At 42.1% G+C, this 20832-nt stretch overlaps 1 protein-coding gene across 7 annotated transcripts in view; it reads left to right on the top strand.

The window, feature by feature from the left end:
• Window positions 1-258: 258 nt before the first annotated feature.
• RASAL2 (RAS protein activator like 2) overlaps window positions 259-20832 on the top strand; it is a 155894-nt gene continuing 135320 nt past the window's right edge. For 6 of the 7 annotated variants that reach the window (XM_079313468.1, XM_079313464.1, XM_079313470.1 and 3 more), the window contains exon 1: window positions 259-508. In XM_079313468.1, the coding sequence (XP_079169594.1) occupies window positions 349-508 (160 nt within the window). In that variant the 5' untranslated portion in view covers window positions 259-348. The remainder of the gene's footprint in view (window positions 509-20832) is intronic. The other variant, XM_079313467.1, reaches the window with a different exon arrangement.

The following is a 20832-nucleotide window of genomic DNA, read 5'->3' as shown; positions in this document are numbered from 1 at the left end:
GCCTCTCCCGAGCCGCGACTCCCCTTCCCGGGGCTGAGGGGAGGAGCCATCCTGAGTCCCCTGTGGGGCTCCACACGAAGCCCCGCGCAGCGAGGCGGAGCCGGGGGGAGGCGGGGGCCGTGGTAAGAGCTGCCGGCGACTCCGAAGGCAGCAGGACACGGCCGCCGCCCGCCATGGCCCGGCGCTCCCTCAGGACAGGGGCGGGGCGCCGCGGCTCCGCCCGCGTGACGCGGAGGGCGGGGAAGGGGCGGGCCGGGCGCGGGGAGGGAGGGATGGAGCCGCGCTGAGGCGAAGCGGGGCCGGGGCGCAGCGCGGGCGGCGGCGGCGCCTCCTGGTCCCCACGGCAGCATGGAGGCGGCCGCGGGAGCGGCGGCGGAGCCGGCGGCATGGGCGGCGGAGCCCTTCGTGGAGCCGGAGCCGAGCTCGGAGGAGCTGGAGGCGGGCGGCGCGCTGGACCGCGTCCTGCGGGAGTCGGTCTGCCAGCAGCAGGGCTGGGTCCGCGTCTACGGTGAGGGGCGCCGGGGCGGGGAGCGCCGGAAAACTTCCCGGCCCCAACTTCTTTCTCCCTTTCTTTTTTCTCCCCTCTGCCGAAGGTGCCGATTCCCCGCGGCTCCTTGCCTCCCGTTCCCGGAGCCCCCGGGTTCGTCAGCGCCACGCCTTCCCCTCCCGAGGTGCAGGATGCTCCGGTGTTGGGATCCACGGCAAAGCTTTTGTGTGCCCGGAGTCCAGGATGTGTGCCCGGGATGCGGGTGCCGGCAGGGCTGAGCTCTCCCGGATCTAATTAGTATTAATGAGCAGCTGAAGGCCTGGGAGGTGCTTGTACCGTGGGTCCCGTCGCCACAGACTTATTGGTCTGGGTTACATTGGCACCTTTATAATTTATAAAAACGATGTTAAGATCTTGAGCAGTGCAATGGGTTGTTTCCCCTTCTTTGTCAAACTCTCCCTGGTATGTAGCCTTTTAAAATTAGCTTGATTTATGTGGCCGGGCCTCTGGTTTGTTTAGGCTCCTAGCTGAAGTGCAGTCAGATTTAATCTCTCGATCAGCACCTAAATAGTGGAAATTCTGTTTTATCTTTTTCTTGTCTCTCCCTCTTGTTTGTCTTGGTAATTTAAGGATAATTACTCCCACGTTTCGGAGTGAAGAGCACTTCAGGCATTATTTTGTTTTCCCTCCTGTAACAAATTTGATGGTCCAGCCTTGAAAAGGCACCAGTTGTGGTGTGTGCACGTTACCTTTGTCTGATCTTATTATTGTTGTCCCCTCCCTGGAAGTGTTCAAGGCCAGGTTGGATGGGGCTTGGAGCAACCTGGTCTAGTGGAGGGTGTTGGAAGAAAACCATCTTTAAGGTCCCTTCCAACCCAAACAATTCCATGTTTCTATGATTGTGGAGAACCTGTACAAACACTCTTTTATTGGTACTTTTTTGGATGTCTTATGCTGGTGATTGTCCCTTTTGTCTTCCTTCCTATTCCTGTATCCCAACGAGATTCTCCAGGTTTTCCTTGACCTGTAAAACTAGAAGCAAATGCTGCCTGTGTCATTGATCTGTTACTGGTTGTGTTATTCCTGAAACACAACGATGACATGAATAAGTTATATGTAACAACTCTGCTGCTTTTCTTGGCTTATGGCAGGTAATTGTTGTGAGTGCCACCAGCCTGAGCCTTCACACATATCAAATGAGGAAGATCAGGCTGCAGGTTTTCTGGAGAGCATGGTCTGTTCAAACACCTTTGTGTTTATTTTGGAAGCTTGAAAAGCTGGTGCAGTGGGATGAGGTTGTCTGTCTGCTTTCTGTCTAGTGCATCAATGAGCAAAGTTATACTTAGCACAATTAATTGCAATAGGAGTCTGGGATTTTTAGTAGTTTGCACTCTGTTTAGCTTCCTGCTTCTTGCCTACCTTGCTTCCATTAATCCCAGCCTAGAGCTGAGACTATAAAATGCAGCCTCATGCAAAAAAAATACCTCTGCTGTTGTTGAGAGGAGTTCTAAAGAAAGCAGTTTGCCTTTGGATTGTTTGTTTGTTGAGATTACTTTCAAAAGGTAAAATGAGAATGTGCTTGAGAAGAGGATGTCTGGCACCAGCCTATCTGATTGTTACCCAAGGTTGTATCTTCCATGAGTGGAAGCAGGAATGTGGTTTCAAAATTAGCCACAGTGAGGAACTCATTGATAAAGTCATATGTTGTGATGTGCTTGTAGTTTGACACTAACGTGTAGATAAATGGGAAAAAATTCCATGACAGGGCCCAGCTAGCTCACAGATTATAAAAATCAGTATACACTTCAAGCACGTGAAAATACATCTCGTAGTCCAAGAAGAATAACTAATTATTCCTAGTCTGTGTTTAAAAATAACTCATTATCCCTGTCCCTCATAAAGAATCTGATGTGGTAGTACCTTCTCTCCTTCCCCAAGAAATTGCAATTGGATTAGCTAGTGTTTGTTTGTTTCCTTCTGCTTATTAGCCTTTTTTTTTTCCTTGCATGAGCACATCTGGAGAAGTTTGCGGACAATGAATCAAGCTGAAACTGTGCCATGTTTGTGCACAGCTAAATATGGGTTACAAACCTATGAGTGACAAGTGTTATTCATAGGATTAAAAGTAAAGCCTTGCACAGTTGTTTGAGGAACCACAGCAGCATAGCGAAAGAAAACAGGAGCAGAAAGCTTAGCCTTATTGTCTGCATTGTCTGATAAACAATGAGAACACTAACACTAATTATTTCACCATGAATGGCTGGGGGAGGGAAGGAATATCGAGCACATGAAATGTGGAGAAGCGTTTTCTGGCATGGTGAGAAATCCAGCTTTTGATGTCACTGCATTTCTTTTCCACACATCCCTGTGATCATGAGCTGCTGGGTAGGGGGGGTTGTTCCAAATGAAAGGTGACTGTCTGAAAAGTGTCCCTAGTAGTGCAAACATGTATTTTAGAGAAAAAGAGCTCAGCAGCCACTTAAAGACAGACTGCTGTTTATTTCTGTGCATCTCTACTTGGCGGTGGTGTGCCATCCACTTTATCCAAAGAAGTAATTACTGCCATGGGGGGAGCTGGTCTGGTTGCAGAGTCTGTAAAACTTCATCTGTTAGCACAGAGAAAAGAATTTAGCAGTAAAGTCCCATCATTGCTGGTCTCTGCGGCTTGCCAGCAGTATGACAGTGATGTGAATACAGTAGGACTTTACAATGTCTGGGATGTGATTTCAGTGTGACACTGAGGTCTTGTCTGACTTCACTATGAGATCTAAATCACAGTCTGGCTATTTTTGCATTTCCTGCCTTAGCTGCACTAGTTCCAAGGGTGGCTGTTTCATTCTGTGTTCTGGAGGTTCAGCAGCTTCTATTTAAATGAATTAGCCAGGACGTTATCATGGAAATACCGGTTTCCTTACCCACGGATGGAGTTTGAAATATAATTAGTTTCCTCTAACCTGATGTTTGAATAGTGGACAGGAGCAGCAGATTTGCTTGTCAAAGTGATAGGTTTAATTGCTCGTGAAACACTAATCATGTGAGTGCTGTTGGATGATGTTTCCAAGAACTGGTTTTGACACACAACTAATGTTTCTGTAAAATATGTATCGACATGTGTTCTGGGTGAGGGCTTTCATTCAGACTCATGGCATGTGTGCAAGGGGTAGGAGGGGGGAGGTGTCCTGCCTGGATTAATGCTATGATTATTTTTATTTTTTTTCCCCTTCTCTCTAAAAGTGATAACTGACTTTTGAAAGCATCCACCCGTGTTTTGAGGTCTTTTGCTCTGCTCTTTGAAACAGGTTTTGTGAGGAGGAGGCAGGGCAATAACTGAATAGACAGCATTTTCAGTGCTAACTGTGAAAACAGAGCAATTACATTGCCTGGTGTGGCTGAGTGAACATCCATGGATTTTGCAGGAATGAATTCCAAAGTCAGCATCACAGCATTGGTGTTAAATGTTGCATGTGATGGGAGTAGAATCAGTTTTTGCCTGATGTATGGTCTGTGTCTGAACAGGTTGCAAACTTCTGTGATAGATTTGCCAGATTCATTGATGATGTGCCTGCTCTAAGCTCACTGCAAAAGCTCCTGTGCTAAAATTGAAAATAAAGAGTTGCTGAAATATGTAAAAAATAGCGCAGAGAAGAGTCTGTTCTTGAATGCTCATCCTGCAAACAGACATGGTTGCTCTGGGGCCTTATCTGGACTAGGAAATGTCTTTCTCTTTTAGCAGCAGTGCTAAAAGACAATGATAATTGTACAAAGTCCAGTGCAGATGGGATGTGGACTCTTTCATCACTTTGTCCTCTAATCCTGTGGGCAGTCTGGAGACATTTCTCTCTGCAGGAATGACCCTTCTTGCCCCCCTTTCTCCTGGCAGAGGGAGAAGGCTCTTCAAGCATATGCTAGAAGGGCTCCATACCTTTTCACGGATATCAGTCTGCAGACAGAACTTCACAGGCTCTAACTCCAGAATAAGTTAGACCCTAGACCAGTCAGAAACTTCTCTTGGCTGCCTCACACCTGAGTTCCAGGCTTTTAAGTACTGGCCCTCAGAAAATACCAAACCCATGCTCAGGACTGAAGCCATGGTAATGTATGTGTGTGTCATGTGGAGATTAAAAAATAGCTGTGGCTTGGGCACTGAGCAGAAGCATCTCCTAATCATGTGAAATGCAGTTCAAAAGCCCAATTTCTGTGAGCTATCCATTCCAGCAGTTCGTTGTCTGCCTTGCTCAGCTCTTTTATATCAATGGTTTTAACTCTGTTTTGAGGGGTTTCTGGTTCCTTGCAGCCTGCCTCGCTATGACTTTGTGAGTAGCTTTTTATATCTACCTTTTCTTTTTATATTCTTGTTTTATTCCACTGTTTGGAGTTGCATCTAAAAACGCACAGATTATCAATTTCCAAGCTGTCTTGGTTTGGATGAATACCGACAGGCTTTAATGACGAGTAGCATCTTCTTGTCAGCAGATTTTTTCCTTCCAGCCCTGCTCATGCTGCTGGCTGGCGTTTTTCCGAGCTGTGCATGTGGGGATGGGGAGTGAGAGCCGCCACCCCCTGTCTGGGGTCCCGCCTGCCCCCGGCTCCGCCCGAGCCCGAGCGGGTCCCACCAGGTGGCGGCATCTCCATTGCGGTGCTGCAGGACCTGGCCAGGATGCCCGAAACACGCGGGGGGGATCCTGGTCCTCTCCGCTTCCAAACCTTATCGCTCATCTCCGCAAGCTCGGTTACAAAGTACTCTAGAGACCCTCTAATGAGGGGGAGGTAGGATCGTTGTAGTTAATGTAAAAACAAAAAAAAACAACAACAAAAAAGCCCCTTGTAACCAGGCAGTCTGATAGGTGAGATGGCTGTTAACTGAGGGTTTTCTCATCCTTGAGACGTGTGCAGGTAGTGAGCTGGGCTGGGGTTTGTCTACCACTGCCTTTCTGAGTGGGTATGGAGCAGAACATTTGCTTTTAGGAAGGACTTCACAGGAGATAAGGTGAGGGTGTGGCCGAGACCCTCGGAGAGCTGCACGGCATCCGTGCTCCCAGTCTCGTGTTGGAGAGAAGGTCACTGTTCACAAGTGTTCCTTTCCCTTCTGATCAATAGGCTTATTTTTAACTCCACCAGAAAGTTGGTGCAAAAGCAGGCTTGAAGATAAACCTTGTTGGGCCGGGAAATGTCATTTCCTGAGTATTTTGGACAATGCTTGTTGTGGTGATATTTGACCTTATCATAGCCTTCAGGTACCCAATGAGGGACAGACATTGAATACTGACAGCATAAAGCTTTTGTTCGTTTTGTTGAAATGAGAGGGAACAATGAATTCTAGTTGGAGACCCATTGTAAAACACGGAGTTTAATCAAAACCTAGGTTTTAAGTGGCTGTGTTTGCTACAGATGAAAAGTGTGCTGTGGACAGAGATGCTTTCTCTTGGCAGCCAGCAGCAGGGAATATCAGAAGATGAGAGAAGTGCTCTTACAGGTGATCTGCTCATGCCTGCTCTGTGACAGCTCCTCTGATAGCCCTTTTTGACTCCAGGGAATTCTTACAAGCATGCAGGGGGTGAATTACAGATCTTCTCTGCCTTATTCTCCTGTGCAGAGGTGACTTGAGTGGAGCTGAGGGCTGGACACTGCCTGTTTTCTCCCTGGTTGCTTTACTCTGAAATCTTACTGCAGAATCAACCCTTTGATGTTAAAACTGTTTGCCTTTCCTCTTTTTAAGAAACACTGACAGGAATTTATACATAAAAGAAGTTCCAAAAATTTTTGGGGGAGTTTTTAGCCAGATTCCTTCAGCTGGCTGTGTTGTTGCAAGTGTTGCCTAGGTTACTAATTTATTAAGTCACTTAAATATTTGGAGACATCAACAATACTAGAGTATGCTGGGGAAAATGAGGATGACATTATTTTAAAACACTTGTTTCCTGACTCCTGTATTTCAGTCACACGATTTATCTCTGGCTGAACATTTTCATGTGGTGCTGTTTCCTATTTTTAAACAATAGGGGAAAAAAAAAGGGAAGATAAGAAGAGCATAGCTGTGACCTGTTGACTTATTATGAGATCATGGATTCCTTTTAACTGATATTTATAGATTTTTATAAAAAATAGCTGAGACTTCAGTATTTTCTGACATATATGCCTTTTTAGCCTCAGGGTCAGAAGTTAAGCTCTCATCCGAATTCTTTCGAAATCCTCTCTGAAGACACATGGTAATCATGGAAATACAAATTGTATCTGCAAGGAAAGTAACCAAGTGTTAAGAAATATTGCTGCATTTTGGTTTGTAAAGTTCTCTCAAAGCCTCTTGTGTGTTTTGACACCTTCCTATCTCAGAAAGCCTTTATAAAAGTGATCAGGAGGGAATAGCATTTGTTAATTCGCTTCAATAGGGTTTCAAAAGGTCACAAAAATTTAGAAAGGCTCATCTCCAAGATTATTTTTCCAGGATTATTTTTAATTGTAAAACAAGTTGAAGCAGTGCAAGTAATGAGGTCTTAGAGGTGAAGGGGTCTTTGCACTTAAGTAAATGTAAAATCAAGTCCTGGATTTAGATACTTTATTATCTAAAGAGATTTTTTTTTCCAACTGGGAATACCCCGTTAGAAATTAGCTCTTACACTGCAAGCGCTGGCAGGCAGTTAAACACATTAATTCTGCAATCTGTGGGAAAAAGACACCCATTTCAGCAGATGTGAGATGCGTCTGGTGTGGATTTGCATAAGAATGCATATGCTTCTCTGTGAGTTTCTGCTTGATTAAAACTTGCAGGCACCTTTTCTCTTCCTCTGGTGCTGTGTCTGCATTCTTGGATATTAATGGTTTAATTGAAAATACCCCCTTTTTTTTCTGTCTTTAGATAATTCGTTCTATTTACACAGTGCTGCACTGTAGACAGGCTTGGTGCCATATAGACAGAGGCTGCTTTGCTTGTCTTTTGGAATTTGTAACCAGGACCAGAGAATAAAGGATGTAGCAAACATGAAAAATGGCAAATGTGTTTGAAAGTGGATGAAGGATTACACGGTGCAGTATCAGGAGCTGGGAGGGGATTGTGTGTATTCAGTCCCAGCTTCCAAGGAGGTGTGGGAATGGAAATCAGTACTGTGATGAGAGGAAGAGAAGTGTTGAGGAATCTGTGACTAAAAATGATCTCAAACTTAATCCCTCCCAGTGCTAGGCTTTTCACAGTAACAGTCCAAGAGATTCTTCACCTCAGTTCTGTTCTCAGTCTGGATGGCGTGAAAAGAACGTGGAAAATTCCTTCAGGTAGCCCACAAATACTCTAGCATTCAATCTGAGAAAGCTTTCTTAACTCTGGTAGCAGGGAATTGAAGCAAAGTACTGGGAGGCTGAAAGTACTGAAAAAGATTTTGACTTAAAATTTCCAACAAGGAGACAAAACTTCCTAGGAATAGACATCTTGTGTCCATTGTATCCACGTAACATGTAACAAGTGCTGGATGCCCACTGCCACCTTCTAGGGCTTCAGCAGATGTTTTGTGTTGGGAAAGGGAGGAAACTTAAAGCAGAGGGGTATGTGGGACAGGCAGCAGATGGCACTGAGCCAAATTGCACCAACAGCTTCATGTTCTCCTGAGAGCTCTGATGTTCCCTAGCTCTGGAACAGCAGCCTTCAGGGTTAGGCTGAATAAGTTGGAAAGCCTGGAAATGTATGATACATCTGCTTTTTGGGGGATCCCTCACAGAGGAACTCCAAGTTACTACATTTCTCTTCTTGGGGTATGCATCATCCTTTGCTAGTAAGGGCTTGGAGAAAATATTGGTGGGTTTGGCATTTCTGGAGGGATTTCTACTCCGAGTTTGATACTTGCATGACAGAGTTAAAAACCTGCTTGCTTTTTTCAGGATCTCATTACTTGAGTCAGTGGATTGACTTGAGATAAGTGGAGGTAATTCACACCCTCATTTAGCTGACTCTTTAGTGCACTGATACTGGTCTCAACAAGATAGGGGATAGATGCTGCACTACTCAGCACAGTGTGTGCTCTGAGGGTTCTAGGAAAATGTGTGCAAAACAGCAGTGGCTGGGAGGGCTGAATGCAGTCCTTGAATCTCATTTAGAAATTAAATGATCACTTTGCTTCAGTTTTCTGTTCAATTTTGTCTTGACAAATGTGACTGCTTTATTAACAGTTCCATCAGGGCTAAAGGAGGAGGGATCAGTTTCACTTACTTGCACCATTCATTGCCTTGCTGTGTGAGTGCATCCAAAGCATTAATGGTTTTATTTGAGAGGGTTGCTCTGAGCTGAGAAGGTGAGGAAATGAGGCACAAATAGGTCAGATAACTTGTCCAAGGACATACAAGAAACTTGGCCACAGGAGCCAGATCTCCTGGGACACCTACAGCGCTTTGCTTGCATGCCTTGGGTTGCACCACTTTGTGTTTGGGGTGTCTTTAAGCCTGCTGCTTTACTTGAATCCTCTGTAACTCTTAATAATCCTCTCAAATACCTTATTAGCTGTCAGATCTGTAGGTCAGCAGGGCAAGATGCTTTCAGTGGGGGGGACTTTCATGCAGGTGATTACATCTGCTTGCTCCTTTTATTTTATTTATTTATTTATTTTACTCCCCAGAAAGCCAAAGGTAAAGTTTTGTTGACCTTCAAAATGGAATAAACTTGTCTCATTACACTGATAGCAGACTGGAGCACTAGAATGAAGGTGTTTGGATAGCCAGCACTCATTAGCTTTTTATAATTTGTGAACAGGACTGGGTGGTGCCTAAATCATTAATTTCAGATAGGTAACTCTTCAGTGCTGACTGAGGGAAGGAAGTATATCACAGACCAAAACTGGAAAACCATAGAACAGTGGTTAAACCACTTTGAGCTCCAGCATCCTTCCCATGGCATTTGGGACCCAGTGCCAGTGTGTAACACAGGTTTGGTTGGCTTTGCCAGCACTCAACTGCTCCATAGTAGTTTTCCATGTTAGTTAGATATTTTATTTTAGGAGTAAAGTGCAGTGCAGGCTCTAGGAAAGAAGAGGAGACAAAATGCTTCCTGAAAAGATGTTTATTTACATTATGAGTTTATACCTCAAGCTGTACAGACAAGCTGCTGCCTTTGCTGCATTTCCTACTTGCCTAAATATGCTGGAACACATACATCACACACCAAAAACACAATGTGCTTACACTTGCTAGGAAATCATTAGACTTCCTCATCAAATAATACTAAGTATTTCCTATTTTGAGGTATGTTTCTGTAATTATTTTCCATCTTTTTTTTTGTTCAGGATGGTGTGTAGTTCATAGGTATCCTGGAAAATAAGAAGTCAGTAAAGAAACTAACATCCTTCTAAAACAGGTTTGAGAAGATTTATCTTCCAAATGGCATTGGTTTAAGGGGGTCCCTTTCTCTCTTGCTCTCTGGCAGCACTTGCTTAGGATGTCAGTGAGGTGTGTGGTGATTGATTACCCTGTTGAATGGATTTCATGGGGTCCTTCCTTAACTCCTTCCATTAGCTAAGGCCTTGCTCACTGAAGTTTTCAAATAGCCTCAACTCCCTAGAGATAATGAGTTTTATATCCCACATAGTGAAGTAGCAAAAAAAAGTTTTATGGTCCTGCCATAAATATTTATGTCAGTTTGCTTTCACAGGCCCTTGGCTGGCGACTCCTCTGCCTAAAGAAGCTCCTGTAGTTGTTCATGTCCAACTCTATACATACTGGCAGAGCAGTGTGAACTGAGGCCATTTGTAATTCAACTCTTCTCATTTTGATTCCTGTGATTACTAATTTCTCAATTTATAGCCATTAAATCATTATAACCATTAAATCAAATTAGGAAGAAAGCCTCTTTTTTTTTTTTTTTTTTTTTCTTTCAGCCTAGACAAGCTCTACAGATGGAAGTTAAGCATTTTCTGCTCTAATTTCTTTTTTTTTTAATTTTTTTTTTTTTTTAACTTAGTAATAGGGAAGTCAGGAATATGAAGTAAACGACCTCTGTTTGCAGAAATGATGAATGTATAGGAAAAAAGAAGGGATGATAAGAAGGAAGCAATTTTATTTTTTTTATTCCAGACCAGTGCTGGAAATGGGGAATTTGCATGTTGTAAAAGTCAAAATATGTCTGAAATTTTCCTGGAAAAAAATTTGAGAAGAATTCAGTAATAATAGTTAAAAACCTAAGTGGTATGAAAGGGCATTAATCTTTACAATTCTGGTAGAACTTTGCTTTCTGCCATTTTATTTTATCAGAATACATTGCTTTTTCTGTGTTAAAAACCGGAGAAGGGTGAAAATACAAAACTGTCTGAAAATGGAGTATGGCTGTCAATGATAAATGTATGTTTGTTGTGAGAGCAGCATTCACCTGAATCATCATGTCTCAAATTTGTCTGGATCCTGACTTCAGCAGGGTGTTTTGCCAGTTATCTCAAATTGTACATTTTTGGTAATTTGGGTTTAATGGCTGTCTTGGCACCTTTAACCTCCTGCTTACATATAATGGTGATGTAATATTGTATCTGTATACTGTATTTGTTATCTGTAATTATTACATATGTAAGCCAGTAAGCAACTGTGGAGGCTTTCTCCTTAGCCCTATATTTTGACTTATACTTTTTTATAAAAATAGATTATCCCTGTCTTTATGAATAATTTGAAGAACAATAGCTGTTGCTATCAAGAGACAGTACCTGTTTTCTTTGCAGTGGTCCAAATCTCTTCTCAGAAGGGGTTGGAAACCAGCTGGGACACAGCAAGTGCTCTGGTAGGAGTTAAGGTAGTTTCCCTGTATGAGCAGGTAGGTGTTCCTATAAACAGGTGCCCAGAATTAAATCAACCTGCTTCTTCTGTGCTGAGAAAATACTTGCTCTGAGTACAGATTTGAGCTTTGATGTTTCACTTAATTCTGGGGTGAAAAAACATGATCAGAGTGGACTGCTGGGCCCTAGATTTCTGTGTTCAGGCTGATGACCTTTTACATCTCTGCATAATTACCACAGGTATCTGCTGGCCAGGCCTTGAGATCTCTTGGCTGACATACCCATCTCATGTTGTAAAACATAACCACCACATCTGTTTGCAGATTAGTCTCTACCTGGATGGCTCTGGAAAAGCTTTGGGATGAATCTCAAATGAGAGCTGTGGTGATGGGGGTTGGGAAGTTGATACCTAACAATGTAAATCTTTGCTGTCAAGATTGCTGTTGTTGGAATTTAGAATGGTTACCACCAGTTCAGTCTAACAAGCATGCAGTTAAGTTTAAAATTTAGGGTAGCTTTGCAGGAGACTTAAAGAGGAAAAGCTATAGTGTATCACTTGGAGTGTAGTTAATCTGTTTCAGCAGTTTACCAGTTGAGATGTTCTAGCTGTACTTTTGATTTCCATTTATAATAACCACTCAATTCTGTAGCTGACACAGTATCCCTCCCTGTTTTGTTTCCAGACTTTATTGATGTGGCTTTTTGTGACCTACTTTCAATGCTTTACGGTTGCTTTTTTCACTCTCTTCCAAAAGGAACTGCCTTCCATGAGAAATGCTGGAAGCTCACTAGTGAGTTTTTAATACTGCTAGATGAAAACTTGGACTGGCCTGACTGCCTTCTACTTACACCCAGGACAGATGATGTGACTGACTCTTGGGTACTTTCTTACTAAGTTCTGTTTCTGACCATGTTGAGACCCTGGAGGCGGGTGTTTGGAGAATTAGGGAAGGAAATGCCTGTATTTCCTTGGAGCTCTCATTACTCGTGATGGAACTGGCCAGCCCTGTGACTCTTAGGGGCATTGCATTGGCCTCTTGTCCTTGCAGGGCCTGCACTATGTCATGTGCTTATTACTTAAGCACTTGAACAGCTGGAGGAAGCAACATCCCAGTTCTTGATACTTTTACTCATTCTGGGGTCTTCTTCATGTGTGTTGCTCCTTGTGGTTTTCTCTGTAGTTTCCACTGGTGATGATTCAGTTTGAGGCTGAGCTGTGTCTCTCTTCAATTAGTGGTGCCTTTGCTTTTTATCTGGGCAGGAGGTGTGTGTTTACTTCTTTTGTGGGGACACTTAAAAACAGTTAGTGCAAATGTGTGGTTTTCAGCAGATACATAACATTTAGCTAAATCTTATGGGGGGATTAATACCTCACTGGAAAAAAAGAATTTACTCCTGTAATTTCATGAAGTGGATGTAGCATTTGTAATCATCATCTCATAAAACTGGCTGCTTTTCTCCCTGCTCCATTTCACTCGGGTGTCCAGTTCGTATAAACATTGGTTACCCAAAAGCAAAATCTACTCCAGTCCTTTTTCTGGAATCTTGGTGGCTTTTTGGTTTCCAACAAAGAGTAACCAGCTTTGTGTGTGTGTGTGGCTCTGTTGTAAAATGAGCATGCTATTAATTTTAACTGCACAGTTTTTGCTTGGAGCAGCAATTGAAACCATGAGGGAAATTGTTTGTCTGTGTGTCAATACCAAAGCAAAGGTGACATTCAGCTCCCTTTAGTTGAACTTGTCTTTGTTCTTCTGGGGTTGGGTCACAGTGCCCTTAACCCTCTTAGGAAAACCTTTACCAGAAGGTGAATGGAGAACTTGAACTACAGCAGATATTCATTCACCAGTGCTGCAAGTAGCAAGGTATTGGAAGAGAAACAAGTTGTTGTAGTCCACTGTTGTTAGTCAGAATCCTCACTGCCTCCCTTCTTGCCTTGTGTCTAACCTGCTGTGGGCTTGTGTGCTGGTATAAACATGAGGGGAGTTATGCTTGTAAGTGGAGTGCTGAAAGAGTCTGGGGGCTAAAAATGCAGCTGAAAGTAGCTGCACTGGAGTAATTTGTCTCAAAAGGCAACCTCTGGCATTGTGCTGAGTGTTACCAGGGCTCTGAGGTTCAAGGAGCTGCGTGTGAATGGGGAGAAAATGAAGGATTCAGCGAGTGTGGGGGTGCCAGATGGAGGGACCCAGTGGTTTCCTGGGTACACCATCTATTTCTCCATGTTTTTGCTAGCAGGATGCTGGGTGAAAGCAGGGTGGTGCTGTTTTTGTTGGAAGCAAGCTTGGTACAAGGGGCCATGCTGGTCCACAAGCATGGCATGTGAAAGCTTTTAGTGGTTTGCAGCTTTTTAGGATGTTCTTTTTCTCTGGTTGGAATATCCAGCAAAGCAAGTGAAACATTGGCACCCATGAGAGATAGCTTCTGAGTTTCATACCTTGGTTTTTTGTTTTTTTTTTTTTAATCTTTTCCCTTCATCAGCATATAGGAAAGAATTAATGCAAATCTATTCCCCAACACATGCAGATGCATTTGTTGCTTGGAAGCTGAGCTGGGCAGGAGCTCTGAATTATCAGCATTTGATTCCCAGAGCTTTGACAATTTCCAATCTCCTTAATATTCTGATGAGCCACCATGGGTATTATTCCTCTGTGGTTTTTTAAGCTTTTTTTTTTTTTTTTTCCTTGAAACTTATATTGCAATCTGAATGCTGTTGGTTTAGGATTAAAAGAGATGTTGGCTGGCTCTGTGCTTTGCACAATTCTCCTGTGACAGCAGAAACATGGAGAGTGAATAGTGTGATTCTCTCTCCTCCACAGTAGTACAAATCAAGCCTGAATTAGAAACAACTTCTAAAATTGAAGATTTATCTCCTGTTCATAATTGTGTCTCTCTAATACTATGAGTACTAAAACACATAAATTATTCATGCAAGGAAGAAATCCTCACATTTTTCTTGGGGAATCAGAGCACCTCTAAGGAAAAAACTTTTTGCCTCTAAAGACATTTAGCAACTCTGCTCTGGATTCTCTGGCAGGAGTATTACTCCAGTTGCAGCTTGTCTTTAGAAATAATTATAAATTGATTTTAAGAGACACGTGTTTTTTAAAATGTAGCTTGCTTACCCAGGTGGTGATTAGATTCATCTTAGTGGTAGTGTAAATCTAGAGTAGCTTTCCATCCTAAGGGCTGACCATTTTACTGTCCAGCTGTTTTCCAAATGATTTATTTCCTTTTCCCCCTTGGTTTCTTTGCCTCACCCTCAGGTTCACTTTTGCTGCTCACAGTACAGTGAGGGAAGAACAGCTGCACTTAGCAGCTCCAATAAATGACTTTATTAGAATTAGAACTGTGTCTGCATTACACTAATACCAAAGGTCTTAGTTCATCTTGTAGCCTCTAGAACGGATTTGTCATCATTTCCACACTACCCCCTTACAGTGGGGGAAGACAACTCTGACTCACCTCCTGGATAAATGGGAATACAGGGAACTGGGTGCTGCTGCCAGGCAATTTGTTCAGGCTTTGTCAGTGGTTTGAAATGTCTTTCTCCTACTTACTGTGATGTTAAGCATACCATGGAGGAAGAAGACCTGCTTTACAACGGCTCAGGAATAAGGATTAATTACCTTTCTGTCAAAATTATATTAAAAAGTCCTTAAGCTTGAAGTTTTAAAGTGAATATTTAGAGGACAGTACAAATGTTATCCTAGGACACAGCAAAACCAATGTTCCATCTGAAACCTACAAATTTTTTAGCATTCCTTGCTCACAGAAAATGAAATGAAACACCTTACTCTTTTCAGGTATTCCAGTGAACAGGTGAGTAGGGAGTTGCCTTTTTTAGTTAGGAAGTAGCTCACATTTTGTGTGGCAGGATGGAAATTCCTTGTTTCTGTCCTGGTTCTTTGAACTTCAGAGCAATGGAGTTACATGCCAAACACAGCAGAGTTATGTGCAATCCCAGGGAAGCCATGCCTGCAGTGTCCTGGTGGTGGAGCAGAGCAAGTATTAGAGGTCGCACTCAACTCCAAGGTCTGTATGAAAGATCTGAAAGATGAGGTGGTGCTTAATGGTTCCTGGAAAGCCTCACAAACAGACTGCCTTGCCTGGGAGGAGGTTTCCATTTGAAATCCTATCTCTGGGCTTTCCTTTGAGGCTTCCCAACCTCTCTTATCTGCAAGGACCAGTGGTTTTTGCATCAGGAAAGTCTCTACAGAGTCTCTACTGGAGGATCACCATTGGAGAGCCCCAGTGCCCAAGATCTGTGAATCTTTGGGTCTATGGGTACTCTAGGGAAAAACATTTCCTCTTCTGCATTTTATAATTTCTTATATATATGTATACTATCTGTAGCTTGTTATTTTTGAAATTAGTCTCTCTGCTACACCCGCCATGGCTCCTAAGCAAAATTTTATCCCTTTTAGAAGTGCAGCCCAGACAGAATATTAACACCATTATAATTTATTTTGTGAAGAAAGGACTAAAAAGGGAACAATTTGCCTCAGTTGTCTTGTCAAACTTGTTTAATGTCAGTATATGAAGTATTTCACTAGAACATTCCCACCTCTACTCTTAGTAAGTGGATGTTTTTTGTGGCTGGTACACACAAGGTATGAACTTCCATGCACGCATCTCTACCACAGCTTCTTTGATCTCACTCATATACCATTTGTTTCTTTGGAGTAACTTACATAGTGGCAAACAGAATGGGTAGAAAAAATGGGGCTTGATTCTTGCCTTTCTGAAGGTGTGCTTTTATCTTGAAGAAAAGAGAAATTGTTATTTATAAGCCAAATAATGTATTTTCAAATGCAGTAAGTGGTTTGGAGTGGTTTTTTTTAACTGTTCTACTTTTAACTGGAATTCTGTGGGTGAAGTGCTAGAATAAAACCCAGCAGCAGCTTGATGCTTTTTGCCACTTGGATGGTAAAGCAGAAAGAAAAATACCAGGAAAACTGAGGAAAGAGGTAGCAGCCCTAAAAATTTGAACTCTTCTTAATCTGTCTTTTAATTAATTGTGTTACTGCTCTCTCAGGAGTTCACAGGCAGCCTGAAAACAGAGACTGAAGTTCTTCATGGGAGATTTGACAAATCCACCTGTTAGGGTCACCTGACAACTGATTTATCATCTCTGACAAGTAGAAGATTGCTTTGACTTTTCTGCAGGACAAGTAAAACTTAGTAACAGTGATGGGGTATTTTAAAAATTGTCATGATCACATAAATCCTGTTGTCTCTGTTAACCTAAGTTCTGAACTGTAAAATGACATTAACTTGCTTAAAAAACATTTAGAAAGGTCTCATATTAACAGATAACAGGACATTTTAACCCCTTAGTTAATTCTTAAATCATGTTGCCTTTCAAAGACTGACACTTCTGTCTTTCAGCCCTATTTCTCTGGTAATAGAATATTGAAGATATCTTTTAAAGAAAAAAAACCAGCATGTAGCTATATCACATCAAAAAATACAAAGGAAGAAAGTCTGCTTAATCTGACAAAGCATCAGTGTTTAGGCTATAAGCATTATGTGGCTTGTGTAGTGGGAGCTGATTTTTTTCAAATTAATTTCTATGATTACCATAATAAACATTTTAATAATATCCTTTCCTTCCCTCATATCTCAGCAGATGAATATTTCAGTAGGTTATCTGGTCTTTCACAGCAGCCTTATCCCAATCAGCCATGCATGATCTGTTTACAAGAATGCTTACAGGTATTTCCACTATAATTTCATGTTCCAGTTTATGCTGCTTCAGCAGCTTCTCTCAGTGCATTTGGGGTGTTCCCAGAAAACACTCAGGGAGTTTTCAGACCTTTGAATTTCTAATTTTATTTTCTAGTCAATGCAAAGGAGTAACATAATTTCTATTTAAATCTTTCAACTGTCTGCAAAGCAGTTTATTGTAGCAAACATCCAACACCTTGAACAACGAGGATGGTGCTGCAGGATTGGTTTGGTACGTGCATTATTTGCTGACAGTAATAGTAAAGCCTTGTGTTCTGCTGATGCTGTGACTGAAAAGCTGAGGGAATCTAGAAAGTAGGAATAGGGCACTGTTAAATGGCAGAGATTTGTTGGGATTAGGGATCTGTGCAGAGCCACCTCCTGCTCTGGGGTTCCAGCACAGGAAGGACATGGACCTGATGGAGGTATCCAGAGAAAGCACCAGGATGATCAGGTGGATGGGGCAGCTCTGCTGTGAGGAAAGGCTGAGGGGATTGGGATTGTTCAGCCTGGAAAAGGGAGGTCTTTGGGGGTACCTCATTGTGGCCTTTCAATAACTGAAGAGAGACTATTTACAAGAGCATGAAGTAATGGGACAAGAGAAATGGGCCCAAAATGAAAGAGAATAGGTTTAGATTAGATGTAAGGAAGAAATTCTTCCCTGTGAGTGTGGTGAGGCCCTGGCACAGGCTGCCCAGAGAAGCTGTGGCTGACCCATCCCTGGGCAGTGTTCAAGGCCAGGTTGGTCGTGGCTCGGAGCAGCCTGGGATAGTGGAAGGTGTCCCTGCTGATGGCAAGGGGCTGGAACTGGAAGATCTTCAAGAGCCCTTCCAGTCCAAACCATTCTGTGGTTTTATGACTTTATATACTGCCAGCTTCTCTAACTGTCTCATGTTCTGTATGTTGTCCATGATTACTCCAAATCATCTGCTTCCCTAGTTTGCTTCCCATCAGTAGCCTTGAATATCTGTCCTGGTGCCTTGAGCTTTTCTTCTGTGTCTTCCACTCTCCCAAGCTCATTGTCAGCAAGTAGAAGAGCTGCAGCACACTGGTTAGGAGATCTGAAAGCTGTGTGTGGGAAGGCTAGATGAGCATTTGAAATCAAAATAAAATCTCCCAGGAAAATAGTGGCATAATCAGCAATTCTAGTGTGTAAAGCTGATTTTTCCAACCTGTCCCTTTTCCGCACATGGTTCCCCGTGACCTCCCTTTTTTTGCTTGCCTCTGCTGTTTGGGCTTTGGAGGTGGGACACCTATTTTTAAAGATGCATTATATGCACTAGGTAAGTTTACTGACCTAAGAAAACAGTACAAGAATAATGTAATAATTGTCAAAATCTCCTATCAAAACCTCTGTAACAAATAAAGCATGAATAAAGTGATTCACACTTTTGAAGTGATTACATCTGTTAGTACTGAGGATAGACAGCAAAGTCTAGATATTGTTTGATTTTATTCTTTTCTTTTTTGAAATTACCTGGTTGCTGGTAAGTGTCAGCATTATTGCTGTCTCGAGGCTTTTCCAGAGACAGCTTATTAAGAAATGGAATACTCTCAGAACTGCACTATTTTAAAAACAGGGGTTTAGGAATTGTGTGCAAATGAGGAAGCAAACAAAGAGGCTTTGGAATTCCAGTCTGGTGCAGAGGAGCAGATTCATTGCTGCAGGAAGAAATGGTTTCTAAGAAACTTTTGGAAAAAAGGAGGAAGAAAATAGGATTGGTTAAGCCTGTGACCTGCTGCACACTTTGCAAGTGTTTCAACATCAACACGGATACAAGTAGTAAAGGTGAAAGATAGGAGTAAAAGCACCTCTCATGGTAAGACCAGAAGAAACAGGTTTTACTGTGAAGATGAAATGCTTCTTGCACTTGTATTTTAAGCAATGTTTTGCTCCTTTAAAAGTGTTAGAGGAAGACAGAGAGCAGGAGACATGATAATTACACAAAGCTTGTTTACTTCTGACATGTCATGCCAACCATTAAATCAGATGTGATGAAAACAGGTTTAGAAGGTTGTTTTGCTAAGCCTGAACTGTTCATTGTGTTTCCATTTTAGTTTAGTTGCAATTTTGTCTTGTAAAATCTGTGAGGGCATAAATATATACAAATATGAGGGACTTTTAAACTTGCCATGTTTCTAACAAGTGGTGTAGGAAACTGCTGCTGCCTGTTGACCCTGTCCCTCTGAGCATCAATAACAATATGTTTATTTTTCCCCATCTCAAATGTTAAGCTGTTGATTTAAGTGGTTTTGACCTTCATTTCCTGTTGGAATGAGACTTTTTTTTTTTCCCCCTCCTTCTCTGTGGATTTGAATGTTGACCATCAGGAAGCAATATTTTTTGCTTGTTTTAAGCTATGTAACACATATTCATTCTGTGCTTTTTCTGTCCTTGGTTTCAACTTGTGATATCTCAGCTTCTTCCTCATTTACTCCAAACACAGCCAGAAAAAAGGGCTGTCTTTCCTTTTTCAGGCTCTAAGCCTTTAGTAACGCTGATGTTAATATTATCAGCAGGCTATAGTTCATAGGGTGATGCTGAAGTGAGAAACAGAGTGTAAAGGAATTGCTTTGTTATTGTAATCAAAGATTTTTCTCAAGTGAAAGAATAAAACTCCCTGCTAGAAGTTCAGCAAGATCCAATCATCAGTGTTGGAGTTTGAAGGTAGACAATTAGAAAGCAGAATGACAGTGGCATACAAAGAAGATGCACAGCATCTGTCATGCCTGAAATTGTACAGCTTCTGCTCAGTGAGCCTGGTCACTTCAATTTTACCCTAGTTTTACTTGTCCAATTAAACATTTTAAGTAAGTTTTGGCAGCTGTCTTAGTTAATACACATGTGATTGGTTTCCTCATGTCTTCATTTTTGCCCTGCAGCTCTGTTAGTCTGATCCTTCTTTCAGATAGCATAATTAAAATACTGCCTCATTAGAAAAATGCCAGGTTTTTAACATCATCTTAATGTAGCCTGTATGCATCTATTTTTTGTAGCAATATCACATGCAAGTTTGCCTTTTTTTAAAATATTCTTTTGTTTTTCTTTTTCTCCACTGTATTAACAGCTGTGGTAGATGAACCAAGAGCAGGGACTCCTGCATTATGTTGGGACTTGACTTCGTGCTGACTTATCTGAAGCCTTGCCTGAGTAATGGCTCTGTCAATGTTTGCTGGAGGGGATAAATTTGACTTCCCTGGTCACAGACTACTAATCTGACTTTTCTGTTAATACCTTTGACTCTTTCTTTGCTATCTCAAACAAACCCCAACAATTTAAGTAAAGCTTAGCTAAAGTTGGAGGTGGAGGTACAGTACATTTCAATCCTGTCTTTATTTTAATTACATGAGATGGGAAAGTTTAAGTTACTCTGTGTCTACTTGGTATCAGTAGATCAGAGACACTGTATCACTGTTAACATTCTAAAGAAAAACATTAAAATTTAACTTTGAATACATTTTCCCTCTATTTCTTATGCTTGTGATCTGAGACATGGGAGTATTTTCTCTCCTACTTTCCTCCTTTTCCCCATACTCAAGTGTTTCCAGACAGAGAGAGAAACAGGATACATCAAAACCTTACATAAGGTTTGTTTGCAGCGACCTGCTGGACTTTGTGGATGTTGCTATATATAACAGTTACCAGGAATTTGGGTCCCCTCTTTTAGGATGAACGTATTGCCTCCAAACTGTTTGGCTCACTAACCTTGAACAGTGTATTTGTGGAACATTCATCTTCATGAAGCAAGTGCAAATCTACCAGATCCCACATTTCCCAGCTTTCTGTCACTCTAATTCTCTTATCATAAAAGCAGCAACTTCAGTTGTCCCCGAATCCTGGCCCATCTGTCTAGGATTTACTAGAATAGTATCATGGTTTAAATAACATCG

This window comes from Erithacus rubecula, assembly GCF_903797595.1.
Source record: "Erithacus rubecula genome assembly, chromosome: 10".
NCBI classification, from domain to species: domain Eukaryota; kingdom Metazoa; phylum Chordata; class Aves; order Passeriformes; family Muscicapidae; genus Erithacus; species Erithacus rubecula.
Note: the sequence above shows the minus strand (reverse complement) of the source record. Positions and strands in the feature narration are given on the sequence as shown.